General features: G+C 41.6%; 1 protein-coding gene across 2 annotated transcripts in view; it reads right to left on the reverse strand.

The window, feature by feature from the left end:
• Positions 1-17,219, reverse strand: part of BRINP2 (BMP/retinoic acid inducible neural specific 2) — a 234,740-nt gene that overhangs the window by 20,501 nt on the left and 197,020 nt on the right. For both annotated transcript variants that reach the window (XM_072128734.1, XM_072128735.1), the window contains exons 6-7: positions 14,862-15,098; positions 2,286-2,508 (exon numbers count right to left, since the gene is read on the reverse strand). In XM_072128734.1, the coding sequence (XP_071984835.1) occupies positions 2,286-2,508; positions 14,862-15,098 (460 nt within the window). The remainder of the gene's footprint in view (positions 1-2,285; positions 2,509-14,861; positions 15,099-17,219) is intronic.

Raw genomic sequence — 17,219 nt, forward strand, 5'->3', positions numbered from 1 at the left:
TCTCATTCAACACTGTTCCTGTGCCCATTGGGGAAACTGCTATCCACAAGAGGTTTCAGCCTTACAATAAAAAGGTGAAATCCACAAAGATTCAGTGGTGGCTCAAAGTCAAACCTGTTGGATAGTGAAAAACGTGCTGTTCATTTCAGCCCTATTGACCCCCAACTTTACAGTGGATAGGACACCAGTCCTTTTTAAATAAGTTGACCCCAATTGATGCATTACAGGTCCAAAAAGTAAAATCTGGACTTGGGTTGTGCCTATACCATCAGGGGCGGATTATGACTGCCATGGGCCATGGGCTGTATTAATATTATCGCCCCCTACAAGTCTGGAATCACTCCCTATATGTGGTACTAGAATCAGCTTCTTGGGAATAGAGGATCTGTCCCTTCTGCTCGCTTTCAATTTTTGAAAGACCTTCAAAGGTCCTAAAATGGCTCTTGTGTACTTGTGTATGGAGAGCAGGAACAGATATACGAGAATTTCATGGCTGAAGGTCCTTCCCAGTGTAAATATGGTTTGGGTGGCCATCGGCCCCCTAAAAGGCTTGGGCCCAAACCGCCTATATTATAATCCACTACTGTATACCATGTGTAATTTACAATACAAGTATCTTCTTATGTATCGGATTGGTATTTAGACCCAACTGAGTCACCAATGATCCCCTGACTCCATGAATTTGCATCCAATACATAAACTGAAATGAGATATATCAGCGTAAAGCTCAATGGAAGGTGGCAATGCCGTTCACCTCTAAATACTGACTTCCCAATGGTCTCAAAAATAGGTTAATGGATTTTTTTTTTCCCTCTATGCTTTAAATTCCGCCTTGATAAATTACCCTTTGGACACTTCTGAAGTGCAATTTTGCACATTCGTTTCAAATTAGGAGCTATAGATTGGCCAGACCTAGAAACATACTGAAATAAAGGAGATAAAACGCGTTCCCAAATGATCTGCTCCCACTACAATGTATAAATCTAATTTACTGTAAGGAAACATCTTTATAGGACCCGGGACTCCCTCGCCATTAATAAAATCCTTGGATTAGTCCGTTTTTTTTGCTTTGCTGAGTTATTACTGGTCAGGTTCTATTATAAGAGCTGTATTAGCATCCTTGGCTCATTTAGTTTTAATTATGACTTTTTTAATTTAAATGTTAACATGTACTTTAATATAATAAAACATTATGTATGCCAAGGCGATTAATTTCCGCGCAGGCGACAACCTAAGCAATGGATGAGGTTAACGGTACAGGTAGAGATGTTAAGGTTGCAGTAATTATCCTCCTGAAAACATTATGGGAAAGCAAACGTAACCTTGTTATCTGTAAATCACTAATGAACAAATCGCCTTTTCTAGGAATAATACACCGAGGCCGTATTTTACTTTCTATATTACAGCCGCAGCGCCGCCAACCTCCGCTTTGTACTGGAGTGAATTCCGATTATTAGACGCTTCTCTGATGACCTCGGTTCAGCTGAGCCATAGGGAGTCCAGGCTTTACAGCAGTAGCCATAAAATGAGACTGTATAGCAGCCGTAAATGTAATAATCCATCAATGATCAAAGTTCAGTGTGGCAGCACGATCCGTAATATTACATAGGACTGCAGGAACATCTAGTGCAGCCACAAATACCTTTACTCCAGATTCACCTGCAAATGTATTGTACTGTAGCTCAAATGGTCAATGACCTTCCTATGACGTGTAACTAGTCATCAATCACATGTCTATATTATGTATACACACCAATTTTACATTTTAAACCTACCCCAGGAACACCCCTTACGTATATTTGTACAAATGGCTATTTTTCATGTTAGCACAAATAAGCAGTGGCCCAAAAAATGTAGGACAATGCTGGTAAATTTAGGACTGCTGGTAGGTATCACTATTCCTTAACAGTAACATGATAAAATATGTAACCATTCTACATGTTATTTCTAAAGATTTGAAACATCAGCAGATAGGACACGTTGTAAAATTTGCCTCCTATTCTATAACATAATCCCAGAACATAGGACACTATGCACAATCTGCACAGTTCTTCCTGCTCTATAACATGCTCTATAATATGCATAATCTGCTTAGCTCCTGACTCATAATTTCCTGCCTGTGGATTGTACTGTCACTCTAATGTAACAGGATATATATATATATATATATATATATATATATATATATATATATATGTGACAGCATTCTGCAGATAATTTTAAGCAGTGGTGAAAAAGGTAACATAAAAAAATAGCTAAATCTTGTCTAGCACGGCTATACTGACCTCTCCCGCAGTAGTGTGTACTGCGGCTGGCGGAGGCAGTGTTTGCTCAGGTTAATCAGACGTCGCATTTGGCGTTGAGACTTGGACAGGAGCTGCTTGAATCCTGCTCTTAGCTGCTCATAGCGGCGGGTGAGGCCGAGGTCCGCGTTCCAAAGCCTTGAAATTGTAGAGATGTTGAGGAAACGGTCTGTCGGTAAACTCTTCAGAAAAGTCCGGAACTCGGCTGTAATTAAACAAAATATTGAATTAAAGGGATGATCTCATAGAGTTAACTTATTCACGCTAAAGCTAATTACTTTGGATGGGCTTCGAAAAACCCAGGTGCTGCGTTTTATTGCAATTTATTCAAACATGGATTTTGAATGTCGCCCTATCGTGTAGTGGTCCCATCTCCCCTATATGCCCTTACAGGGTTTATAGAGAGGGATCTTGAGCAGTGATGTTGCTGGATCTATCAATTTACTAACAAGTGCTGCTCAGTTTCTTAGAAAACCGACACGTTTTTATAACTTTTTAAGCCCCTCTGCTTTATAGATTCAAAAAGGTTATGGTTTTGTCTTGTTCCTATTTGCTATAAAAGGCCATTTTGAGTGCAGGGAGTAGCAGTAGAATTACCTTATGTTATTGAGAGACTAATAAAAGCTCTTTCTTTAAAAAAAAAACTTCTCCTATTAGTGGATTATGGAAAAAAATCTCCAAAAAATCCACATTTGTCATGTCAGATGAGCCTAATGTTTCCCTACAAGGTTTCTCAGATGGCTATGGAAGACGTGAAAGACTAACAGGTTTGGTCGGCTAGTGATGGTCGGTTTAGCTGGAGTAACAGGGAATGGTACAGATGGATTGACTTCTCTATGGTAGCAGGTTAAAATGGACATTATGTGGATTTAGCCAATATGGGTACAGTAGCTACATTTTGGATCAAAGATGGGTCTTTACCCACTGAACCCATCAAGGCTTCATTACAAATCAATACAAGTCACTGGATCTATTCACATAGATTTTTTTTATTGGACCAATGATCAATTCATTCAATAATAAAGCAAAATCATAGACCATAGGCATGGTTGGCTCCAGGTTTCAGCAGGCCCCTGGGCGGCAGAGCCTCAGTGGGTCCCTTCGCAATGAACACAAATGGCGGTATTAAAAATTCAGAAACTAGAATGGTCTCCTGTTCCCTAAAATATTTTTTTGTTTATCTTACCAAACAGCCCCCTCATTGTAATTTATATAAAGCCCTCCTCAACTCCTATGGATTCCTTATGTACAGTCTTATGTGGGCCCCACAGCAGCCCTTGGTCCGGCACTTGCCAGGGTATGCCCAATGCTGGCACCGGCCCTGTGGTCCATAGTGTATGGTGCAACATGGATCCAAATCAGCTGTAAAAATTGGTGTTTTTCAGAGCCGAAATGCATCCTAAACTCAACATGTCATCTAAAGTTATTGGCCACATTTATCAAAAACAGCGAAACAAAACTTGCACTGTGCAGTTTGCATTCATTAAATGTTTCACATGTTCTTCATGAATATGGTGCCCTGTGCACTGCTCCGACAGAGTGCACCAACTTTTTTTTTTGTGCAACTTTAACATGGGGCATGCAACACAATTCTGTTGGACTCTGCATTATAGATGTGTTGCAAACTCAAACTGTGCACCGGAACGCCCCTTTTAGTGCAGAATTTTGTGTCGTGTTGGGTATAGTGTCAGCAGTTTGCACTAAAAAGAACATTCAAAGTCCGACAGAAAACTAGCGCAGGGGCTTCAATACATCTGGGCCATTGAATCCAGAATGAAGGGATGTGCTCAGCCGTGGGATCCCACGTTTACACAACATGCAGTATTTAAGAGTTGTTACAAGTTAGCAAGTTACCAGGTTCCGAGGAACAAACTGGACACCATTACAATCCAGATGTGGTCTACTAATGGGAGGAGCAGAGGGTAAGAATGTGCCCTGCCTCTTATTATGTTACTATGAGAGTGATTAAAAATGGCCAATCACATTGCTTGGCTAACTCCGACACTTTCATTAACTGGTAGATAGCCAATAATATATACAGCTTTAATCACGCGTAAATCTTTGTAGAAGATCCGAATGAACAATAACCTTCCCGATGACCCACATTCCTATGACTACCTCTGATGATGTCATCATTACCAAATCCTACAAAATAGAAACTTCTTAGCCTGTTTACCACTGTTTCTGTTAGCTAAACTCAACCTAACTCAACTCCAACTTTTAATGGATTTCCAAACCCTGACATAACATATCACGCCAAGATGAGTACAATTCCCCTAAAAAGGTTAATTCAATGTATATGTCAAAGAAGTTGAAGTGGTCACCATTCTTCTGTATTCATGGTGGAAACTTCTAGACAACCAAAGACAATGGGGGTCATTTACTAAGGGCCCGATTCGCGTTTTCCTGACGTGTTACCCGAATATTTCCGATTTGCACGGATTTTCCCTGAATTGCCCCGGATTGTGGTGCATCGGCGCCGGCATGCACGCGACGGAAATCGGGGGGCGCGGCCGAACGAAAACCCGACGGATTCGGAAAAAACGCTGCATTTAAAACAAAAAATCTGTTGCAGAGCTTGCACTTACCTTCACTCAGCCCGAGCCGGAACTACCTTAATAAATCCCGGACCTGAATCCAGCGCAGAGAACGCGCCGCTGGACCGGGTAAGTAAATCTGCCCGGTGCAGATTTTTTGTTTTAGATGCGGCGGTTTTTCCGAATCCGTCGGGTTTTCGTTCGGCCACGCCCCCCGATTTCCGTCGCGTGCATGCCGGCGCCGATGCGCCACAATCCGATCGCGTGCGATCCAATTTCCAAAATGGATCATGCAAAATAGCACAAAAACAATCAATACATTGATAAACCTAATCACCTTTCAAAAACATCTCAATAAAGCTTGTCCTTGTTTTACTATACGAAAACATGGAAGTGGATTGTGAGCATCATTGGGGTGAGGAACTGATGTCAGCTATGACCACCTGAGTACAGAGCGGTGGAATATCTTCACACTATGCCCATCGTCCCTGTTTTGTTATATAAGGGTTAATATAATGACATCAGAAGCTTTTTCTCTAGATGTTTCCTGGTAATAACATTTCTGGCACAAGCACAGGTCCTTTCTATTTCTATACAAGTCTTCTTCTCCTCAGGGTAACATCATGGAGACGTTGCTTTTTAATAAGGCCGTGGTCACGTTTCTCTTTATGGTGGAACCCTGGAGGGCGTCAGTGTAAATTGTCCTCCTGCGACTGTTTAAATAAGCTTCCCCAGGAAACAGACTGGTCACCTTCACCATGTCTTCAGGCAGGACGAAGATATGAGAAGACATTGTTTTATCCAGTTAAGACGATCTCTTCACGTTGTCCCAACACAGCACCTACACGTCTATTAGTCCGAGGCCTTTCTCGAACTGTAGCTGTCAGCTGTCTCCTCGGCATCCTCATAATTTGAGGCGCATCAGCATGCTACTGTTACCTTAGCAACAACTTCCATATTATTAACGGGACAGATGCTGAATGCAGAACCTGTCAGATGCTCTGGGCCCTTTCGATGAACAACAAGAAACTCTGTTGGAGGTAGGTTATCCCTGGGGAGCCTTACAGACATAATGCAAACATGTTTGAAAGGAAATAATGTAAAACTAAATTGCTTGGTTCTCTATTTAAAGGATTTTTTTTTCAAGGACAAACTCTAAACTAAAACTTTTGCTAAGCTATCACTAATGCTATCTCTAATGGTTTCTTAGTGTCAGAGAGCCCTATTTCTTTGAAAAGTTTCCTCAAGATAAGTTAATCATGGGAGATGGAGATCTGCAGCACTAGTTTCCCTGCATTAGTTTCCCTGCAGTGTCTCCACAGGGAAAATGAAGAATTACACCCTGATAATTTATTTCAATGGAAAGTCCATTAATATTGGACATACAGTAATGTAGGACATCCATTGAAATGTTCTCTACTCCGTTTAGGAAACCCTTTTCATAATTGCCTACCAGTGAGTATAAAGTTGGATCGCATTTCCAAGAAAAACTTCAAGCAAATGAAAATACAATAAAACTACAATACTATGAGAACTGTCAATCTGTGGAATAGCCTGCCTCAGGTGCTGGTCACAGCAGAGACAGCAGAGAGCTTCAAAAAGGGTCTATAGATGCCTTTTTACACCTTATGTTATATGTTATTATGATGGTTATGTTATATGGAATTGTTTCCCCTAAATCCCTTCCTCATCCAATCCCTTCCCTTCCTTGGTTGAACTTGATGGACATGTGTCTTTTTTCAACCGTATAAACTATGATCCTATGATACCACTATTGGTGAAGGATTCATTTGTACTTACCTGTTTGCATTTTTTAGCTAAGGGGCAGCCGCATAGTTACATTTTACACTACTGTTGAGTGGACCCAAACTGCAAAGTTCGAGTCCGTGCCGAAATTTGGCGGTTTGGGGATCTCAGAACTGACCCCAATCTTCATCAGAAGTGTGGATTTGGGTCCTGCTCAACCAATCTCTGTTGATGCCCATACTGGCAGCAATTGCTGACATGAACTTGAGAGAGACATTTTAAAAGTGGATTTTGGAAGGAAGGGCCCATGGATTACAAATATAAGAAGATTGTCACAGTTATGGTGCCTGGATCTATGAGTAATGTCCCTGGTTTATTATGATGGATTTTAATGGTAGATTCTTTTTCCAGGAATAGATATCTGGATTTTAAGTGACCATTCTTGTGACGTACAGGGGTGTATTAAGACCATGCCATGGGTACCGGACTGTATTAATATTATTGTACCCAAAAGTCTGGAATTCACTTCCTGCATATTGTTCTAGAACAGTGGTTCTCAACATGTGGGTCGGGACCCCAGCGGGGGTCGAACGACCACAACCGGGGGTTGCCTAAAGCCATTGGAGCCGCAATTTTATTGTGCTTTTACTGTGAGTTGCATGGTTTGGGGTCACTACAACATAAGGAATTGTATTGCGGGGTCACAGCATTAGAAAGGTTGAGAACCACTGTTCTAGAACCAAGTTTTTGGGAAATGGCGTCCTTTCGATCTGCTTTCAATCTACTGTTACAGAACCGATTGAGGACCTTCATAAGTCCTAAAATGGCTTTTATGTACATGAATATTGAGAGCAGGAAAAGTTGTACAAGGGGTGAAGGATATTCTCTGTATACAATTTGGTGGGTGGTTTAGAGGCCCCCTAAAGGCTTGGGTCCCGGGCTACTGCCTAAACAGCCTATACTATTCTCCATTACTGATGAAGTGCTATTATTATTAATAACCGATCCAGTAATATGTATATTTTTGAGGACGCTTGTATTCCCATTAACTTGGTTGTCATAATCTTATAATATTTTTTCACATATTCTATGAAAGATGAAACATCGGACTAAGCAGAAAAACGAAGACAAGACATAAGCTTAAATTTTGCAATTAGCGAGTCGTCATTATTCTGTCATTCCTTGACAAATTACCTATTGTAAATATGTCCAAATTTTTTTTCGAAACGATTCCTATGCAGAGTCTAATCCTCTAACGTAATTCCACTTTCATGTTCACAAAAACGCTAATATCCAGGTCCTTAGAAGTGTATCTCTGGCTGCTCCACGGCGTAGGAGTCGTGTGACAATTTTAATGTTGTCACCAAAGTGATCACCACTTCAGACCTTTGTCAGGAAATTTGTAAACTCAATTTTCTAGTCTAAGGTTTGTCGCAAACAATTTAGGATTCGCATTTACCAGATCCGGACGCCACCACTGTGCGCCACGTGGCATCTCCCGCTACGTATATTGCTTTTGACAAGTTTGATATTTTTGGTACAAACAAATCCGCACAGCAAATTCTAACGGGGGGAATTTAAATCAAGGTATATGTCTCCAATTTTATGCTCTAGCGGACCGTTGCCTTCTATGTAAAATATGAAGAGGCGTTCTCCCAAAGCGGCCTGATGCCTGGGTTTTTCTCTGCGGAGCCCATTTATCAAAGAATGCGGTATTTTTCGATTTTTTTTTTTGTAAAATACCCCCTGGAAGAGCATAAAAGGACGGCTTCAATATTCGCGTTGTGCGAATCAAAATTCCCCTTGGTGAACGTGTAAAGTTTATCCGAATAAATATGACGGTAATTGAAACACTTGCAGAATGAATCAGAGAAATATATACGGTATTCGGATGTTTTTCATCACTTATTGAGCGCGATTGTTTGAAGATCAAGGTGCGCAGTCATAAAAGGTTCTCAGATGAATTATCGTCTGTTTGTATGAAGCTGGTTTTCCGCTGGTTAGAGACCCAGATGGTTTATTAACCCTAAAGCTGCACCTTTTTATGTTGTTAAAGGAAACCTGTCACTAGGTTTTCACTATGAAACATAATGACAGGTTCCCACAGAAGTCTTCATGCTTTTTTTTAAATAAAAACCTATTGCTCAAATCTAATTAAAAATACTTTTAAAACAGTTGCTGGCACCTTGTCAGGAGAGTCACACAGAGTGTGTTTACTCCGGATCAGATCACTCGTTTTCCTCTCCCTTAGGAATGAGAGGCTGTGTGTAACTCTCTGAAGAGAATTCCTGAGGGAAAGGACAAGGAAGAAGTTGGCTGTGTTTGACTCCCTGAAGAATATTCCTGAGGAGGATGAGGGAGTTGAAAGGGACATTGGCTGTGTGTAACTCGCTGAAGAGAATTCCTGAGGGAGGAATAACAAATTTCAGGGAGACATTGGGGCACATTTACTTACCCGGTCCATTCGCATTCCAGCGGCGGCTTCTCTGACGAGCGTTCGGGTCTTCCAGCGATTCATGAAGGTCCTGCGCCCGATGTCCACCAGGTGGCGCTGCTGCGCCGAAGTCCGCTGGGGTGCCCCCGAGTTCATCATCTTCATCGTGGTGCATGTGAGTATGGCCCGTGCGACCAATTTTTTTTTTTAAATGCAGCGGTTTTTCCGAACCTGTCGGGTTACCGTTCGGCCACGCCCCCCGATTTCCGTCGCGTGCATGCCGGCACCAATGCGCCGCAAACCGATCGTGTGCGCCAAAATCCCGGGGCAATTCAGGGAAAATCGGCACAAATCGGAAATATTCGGGTAACACGTCGCGAAAACGCGAATCGGGCCCTTAGTAAATGACCCCCAATGGCTGTGTGTAACTCACTAAAAAGAATTCCTGAGGGAAGGGGTAATGAGGGACTTGAGAGAGATGTTGGCTGTGTGTGATTCATTTAAGAGTAATATTGAGGAAGCGGGAATGAGGAAGATGACAGAGACGTTGGTTGTATGTGACTGCTGAAGAGAATTCCTGAGGGAGGGGGGAATAAGAAACTTGACGCAGAAGCAAGACGCAGATTGGACTCATATTGGGTGATTTTCATACATGATAATTTACTTTGGGAATAGAATGTTATATAGAAGCAGTTTATAAGCATTAAGTGGAACAATTTAGGAATAGTTGCACTTTTTTCTAATTCAAGTTTTTAAAAACATGTTAGGGGGATTAAATTTACTGACATGTTCCCTTGTAAAGACTCTTTTAAAAAATAAATAAAATATGGCTTATCGTTATTTACTTCACCAAAGCTGAGCTGCAATTCCTGACACAACCAGGGTTGGAACTATATGTGGAAGAAGGCAACGACTTCCAGGGGTTGTACCAAGTTGGTTGCATCCACAGGATAGGGGATAACCGGTGGAGTGCCAGAGAGTTCTGCATGTTCCTTACACTACCATACTAATGAATGTAACAGCAGGACCCATAAGGACAGGATCAATTGGACCCTCATTGATCAGCTTGTTAATTGTTATGCCTTATCCTCAGGGGCAGAATAAGACTGCCATGAGCCCTGGGCTGTATGAATATTATAGCCCCTACAAGTCTGGTATCACTTCCTACATATGGTACTAGGATGAGCTTCTTGGAGGATGTATCATTTCTGCCTGCTTTCAATCTGTGGTTTCAGGACCTTTGGAGGTCCTAAAATGTGTAGATGTCAATTTAGAGCAAGAACAAATGTACAAGGATTTCATGGGTGAAGGTTTTTCTCAGTATAAAATTAGGTGGGTGGTTTGGGTAACCATGGAGCCCCTAGATGTCTTGGGCCCCAGGCTACCGCCCAAATTGCTATGTTGTAATCCACTACTGCTTATCCTGCAAAAGCAACCACCAACTTGATACAACCCCTGTAAGGGACATCCTTCTTCTACGAACAGCATCTGTCTGGGTTGTATCCAATGGATTGGAGGATGACATATAAACTTGGTACAACCCTTTTAAAAAAATAGTTTTTTTTAGTTTGTTTTTATCACTGTTGCATTTTGAAAACCCTAAATTATTTTTATTTCCTTGTGGGATGAACAGTTCTGTCACTTTCTGTCATTTCTTTTATTGTGTGGGTTGAATAAATGCATTTTTTTTATCTCTTTCATTTCTCCATAATAATACATTTTAGGAAGAGATTATTTTGTTTCCTTTACTCAAACACCTTTTTTTAAGTACCTGTAGAGAATTTGAACATGCAACGTTTAGATCATCTGTATAATGTACTGTGAAATGTTTATTTTCCAAAGAGATGAGAACAAATGTAGCAGAGCTGGAAGTTTTGGTTAACTATAGGGGTAGTATCCATAGCAGCTACAAGGGGCCCGCAGTGTCAGGGGGCCCGGCTCCCAACTACACTAAAGAATGGAGGATGTGCACCATTATGTACATATTGGGGGTCATTTACTAAGGGCCGATTCGCGTTTTCCCGGCGTGTTACCCGAATATTTCCGATTTGCGCCGATTTCCCCTGAATTGCCCTGGGATTTTGGCGCATGCGATTGGATTGTGGGGCATCGGCGCTGGCATGCACGCGCCGGAAATTGTGGGGCGTGGCCGAACGAAAACCCGACTGATTCGGTAAAACCGCCGCATTTAAAAAAAAATAATGTGTTGTGGAGCTTGCACTTACCTTCACTCAGCCCGGCTCGGTGCACTCCAGTGCGTTCCGGGGAACTTCAGCGCAGCAGCGCCACCTGGTGGACGTTGGAGGAACTGCCTTAGTGAATCCCGGCCGGACCCAAATCCACCGCAGAGAACACGCCGCTGGATCGCGAATGGACCAGGTAAGTAAATCTGCCCCATTATGCTGAACATTATACTATATATAAAGAGATGATGAGAAATTTTGGGGGAGGGGACAGCAGGACAGCAGGACTAGAAAGCTCTTATTTGTGCTTCCTAACTTCTACTTCCCATGTGTATATGCTGTATGTGTATTGGTATGATGTCTATATACTGTATGTGTGTGTGTATATGCTGTCTACTGTAAATGTTGCACGAGTCTGTATATTCTGTATGTGTGAATATGCTGTCTGTGTGTATATGCTCTGAATACTGTATGCATGTGTGTACATGCTCTATGTGTGTTGATGCCTATATACTTATATATATATATATATATATATATATATATATATATATATATATATATATATATATATATGGTGTCTATATACTGTAATTGTGTGTGTAGATGTATGTGTGTGTAGATGTTCTATGTGTGAATATGCTATATGTGTGTGTATATGCTGTATTTGTATGTATATGCTGTTTATACTGCATCTATGTGTCTTTATACTGTATGTGTATGTATACGATGTTTGGCGTGCATATACTGTTTGTATGTGTATGTATAATGTCTATATGCTATATGTATGTGTGTATGTTTATGCAGTATGTGTGTATATGGTGTGTTCATACTGTATATATGTGTATATATACTATATTACTAGGTATATGATGTACATATGTATATGCTCTATTTGTGTATATCTGCATATACTGTATGTGTGTATAAATGTAAGGATGTGTACATATGTTGTGTTTATATACTGTACAGGTTTGTATATACTGTATGTATGAGTGTATAAATGTATTTAAGAGTGCATTTATGGGTATACAAAAAAACTGACAAATAATTCGGAGCGGCACATTTCACCTTCTCAATGAAGGCATTATCATGGATATATATGGATGTGTATGTATGTATGTGAGTAAGAGTGTAGAAATGTGTAAGAATGTATAAATGTATGTGTATGAGTGCAGAATATGTGTGTGTGTGTATATATAAATGTGTGTATATATGAGTGTATAAATGTATGTGATTCTATGGGGGAATGGGGCCCAGCCTCTCCTAGTTAGGCCCCTGTCTGGGGTAATGTGAAAACCCATTGGATCTCGTTGCAGAAGTGCAAAAAAATAGTTTTAGTTCCTCCAATTAACCCCTTGGATGCCCTTGATGCTATTAACAAAAGGATCAGCATCCAAGACCATCTCTGCACCATATGTATACCGCAGTTCAGAGGATTTATCTACGTGATGTACAGGAATGTGTTAAAATGACCCTAAACCTTAATACTTGTCTCCATGTGCCGGCAGCTGAATACAATCGATTATTCCCTGTTATTAGCTGTGTCGGCCAGGGGAAAAAAAATGCCTTCAATAAGATTACTGAGGAGAGAAGAAAAATATCATCCCTCTTCTTCCATGATTGCTACCAGTTATAGATCACAAAAACGTCTCATGGTCTGATGAGTGTCCGTGTATGCCAATCCATGCTGATAAAAGGGTCACAAAACCGTATCAACTCATAGGCCCCGGCGCTGATAACAAGAAGTGCAGCCATAATGGATGTCACTCTTAAACGTGCGTCTTAGAAACCATCAGTCAACCAAGTAATCCGCACCTTCTGTAGGATCTTGTACAATAATACAAATAATAATCTTTATTTTTATAGCGTCATCATATTTCATAGCAATGTACCGATTTTTTTTTGGGGGGGGGGGGAGGGGCATAAATAAATTAAGATATTATAGAGCAAAAACGTAGTCAAATGAAACAATAGTAATGTAGGTTGTGGCACACAGCCATAATTAATTCGCACACCACAAGCAAAGTAAATGCAGTTAGGATTTTGGCCTCCAAAGCCCCACCCACACTAGACGCCAAAAAAAAAAAGTGTGAGGGTTGGAAAATCGAGCTTATTCTGGCGCCAATAGTCTGTAATACTGCCAAAACTAAGGAAAAAAACATGAGATCACCCGCCATAAAACAGGCACTATGCAGGGGCGTAACTAGAGGGGGTGCAGAGGTTGCGATCGCACCTGGGCCCAAGAGGTTTAGGGGGCCCTTATAGTGTCACTTTCCCATATGAGAAGTCTATTACTATATACCATACATTATATGGCACATACTTTGCACTGGGGTCCATTAGCTTCTAGTTACCCCACTGGCCCTATGGTAATAATACATTCCTCCCATTGCATGTAAGGCATCATAACTTTACACAGTCACCATTTTTATGATGGTAGACCCAACCCCCCTGCGTGTTCCAGATATATCAAGAGGCTCTGGCTTCCTGATCTTTACACTGGCTGGTTGCTCTGCTGGGAAATTCTATGTCAGGTCCTGCTTCAAGTAAAATTGCACCTGTGCCAGTTCCTGGCATATAGCTAATATGCAAGTGCTGGGCAGGAACACCCCGAGGCGGCCTACTTTGAGAACCAAAATGGCCCCCACCCATGAACCACAACACCCTCTTGGTGTGGAGGTGGCGTAAGGGGGAAAAAGTTGCAATTCCGGGCTTTGCACCAGGAAATGTGACTGTTTCAAGTCTTGTACAACAGAAACCCCAAGTGGGTTCTCAAAAAAAAAGATGATGACCTATTTTTTTCTCAGATGATAATGGGGAATCAGGGGTTTTACCTTCTAATGGGATGAATGAGGATACAAACATGAAATATACAAGTCGATACTCGGGCAATGTCCTTTCTGAGATGTACTACTCCCTTCATCAGGTCCAAATAGGAACTTAAGCCAGAACCCTTAGCTTACTATATGGGGGGGATGGGTAGGGTAGAAATATTGTCTTCACGAATACAGTAGAGAAGCCCAAGTGCCGGCCGGATTGCAAAGCTTAGCCAACGCGTTCTTGCATGAGTTCTTATTTGGACCTGATGAAGGGAGCAGTACGGCCCCAAAACGCGTTGTCTGTGTATTCACTTGTATATGAATTAAACATATTTTGAAACTGCCTGTTTTTTTCCCCTTCTTCGCCCCATTCTTGCTATATGTTCCAATTTGGATACAGGCACCAGGTGGCGCCGCATAGGACATTGAAGAAACCCAATTTTCATGTAAAGAAGCTCTAGTGTGGGTTACTAGAATCATATCTTATGTTTATTGATATTACATGCGCTGTGTGTGTTTTTTTTCTATTTGTATCTTTCACTTTTAATTTGCATTTTGAATCTTTGCTTCAAAATTGCATGAAGGCGCATGTGCATTTCAAGTTCCAGGTTGTTTTATGTGTTGTTTTATTTTGTTCTTTGGATTTCATTTGTTTATTTATTTACTTTCTATAGATCAAAAGTGTAAAATGTATCCAGAAACCCTTGCCAAAATAACAAACACAACTGTCAAAAAGAAAAAGTGAAAAAAAAAATAAAAACGTTTGTGTCTTTTGTTCTGTGCATTTCTTTTTTTTTTTCAAAGCACAAAGTGATGAGTTACATTTAGGGACTTACCAGATTCCTCAAACTCTTTGTTTTGGCCCGTTGCCTGGTCCTGTGTCTGGGTAAGACTCTTCTCCAGTATCTGAATGTCTTCGGCTGGGCAGTTGCATTGTGGGTAGGCGGCATCACAGTGGCACCAACATTCCCCTGCCTGGCACTCCATCCATCCCTGGGAGTTGCATGAAATGTAGGACAGTGCAGCTCTCACAAATCTAACTCGTAAGTACTGAGGAAGCAGCGCCTGTAACCCTGGGGATAAAGACACATATTCCCAATTAGTACCAAGATGCGCAGACAATGAATTTCTCGGATGTCTTAAAGGCATACGTATCGGTGCGGGTGCATTTATCTCCATATAGCAGATAGGGCATTCATCTCCATATAAACCCTGCTGGTATTATTCCAGAAATTCTTGGAATAGTGGAAGGAGCTGGTCCCACAGCCATTGCTAATTAGCAGGTAGCGTAACTATTATTTATGGGCATCACCTATTAAAACCAGGTGCGCTCTTTGTACCTATTTCCGTCGACATACGAGAGCAATGGAGGGCTCAATCGCTTGTCTCCTATTGGCTGCGGACCAAAAAACTCTGCTTAATTACAGCAGCTTGAACATCAATGTCGGATGTAACAAAGCGACCCTGGGAATATTTCCTTGCTTCTATTTTAAGTATAAATAATAAATGCCAAAAAAAAAAAACGACAAGTATTTTATTGGTAAACCTCCTTGCATACAATAAATCGGAGGCGATTGTGCATTCGCCTCAGGTCCGCACTTGCCTGCAAGCAGCTCTCTGACAGAACTAAATTGTGCTGCGCCTATTTCCAAGTGCCCGGTGTCGGAGTGCGGGAGCATAAAATAAACCCGGCGATGGGAAGGAAACGCAGAAAGTTTGGAGGGTGTTGTGCTGCGACGGATTTAGGGTAAAGGTCTCGCTTCTTCGCAACGGCCGATTTTAGGCAAAAAGTCCGAGCTCATTAATATTTCAGGAAGTCTTGTATCCTGAAAACACAGCTTGTTCTCTGTCTCACAAGAGAGGTCTATGTTCTGGCTCGCCAACAATGCTTTTATTTCGGAAGGGGGGGTTGGCAGTTGGGGGTTCCAAAAATGTCTCTGGTAGGCCTCTTACATAATGAATGATTAAGGTCTTTTGAAACAGTTTTTGAATACATACATAAGCCAAATGTCTGTACCTTAAAGGGGAATTCCATTAAAGTGAACCTGGCAGCAGGAATGTCAGTATTATGGTGACAGGTTCCCATAGTCTGTGCTGTACTGATACTTATATTAAAAATGCCTTTGTCAGCATTATGAATTATTTCAGTACTTTATATAATTCATATTACCCGGATGAATGTGTAGAGGGGGGAGGAAGCTGCTTGAGTGTGGAGGAGAGAAAACAGAGGCACACACTGCAGCTGCACCTTCCCTTTTACTTACCACACACTACTGGCAGGGAAGCAGGTTATGTGAAATAAACCTATATAAACTACTGAAATGATGCAGAATAGGTTATGGGAATCACAGGATCTACTGGTCTACAGCATCAACAGAAGTGTTCAAGATCATGGTACCCGCTTCAGCAAACCAGTGTCCTCCACAGACCACAGGACTTAGGCCTCATGTACGTGAATGTATGCCCGCTGGGGGCGGCGCGCTGGAGAGGAGGAGGGGTGACCACTCCCCTGTGCATAGAGATGCACGTCTTACGGCCATGCACATGGGTAAAGATAGGACATGTCCTATCTTTTCCCCTTGTACGGAGCGGTGCGGTGCTGCACGTGGGTGACAACGTATCGTTTTGTGCGCCATTGTCGTCTATGGGGACGTATCCGTACTCCATACGGTCGTGGGAATTCCACCTTACTTTTGAAACCCCTTATTGGCCAAAACAGGTCCCACAAAAACTAGAGCTAAGGACCCGGAGCAGGGTAAGTACACCTTCTAATCTTGGACACCCTGCCCTGGGCCCCAACGTGCTGTATGAGGATTCATGGAAAACCCCTTTAAGAAGTTCAGATAAAGGAGTTTCCCTGATGGTCTCACAGCCGAGGCTGGTGAGGAGGGGGAATATTTATCCCTTAAAAAGCTACCGGTTAATTTTTTCATTAAAACAGTTTTTATAATTTTGTACATATTTATTGGCCTGTGGGCATGAAGCCTACTTGTACATGGGAGATGTGTCTAGATGGAGCTCATCCTCTGCGTAACTTATACAATTTGACATTTTCTCCTTTTATTTGGTGTAAATATACAGCAGAGCAGGAAAAAACAGACTTCCGCTTTTTGATTTTTAATTTCTGCTATTTATTTTTATCCTCTCCACATTCCACACTGAATAACTTGTTAAATGAATGTTTCAGGTTACGG

This window comes from Engystomops pustulosus, chromosome 10 (assembly GCF_040894005.1).
Source record: "Engystomops pustulosus chromosome 10, aEngPut4.maternal, whole genome shotgun sequence".
In the NCBI taxonomy this organism is placed as follows: domain Eukaryota; kingdom Metazoa; phylum Chordata; class Amphibia; order Anura; family Leptodactylidae; genus Engystomops; species Engystomops pustulosus.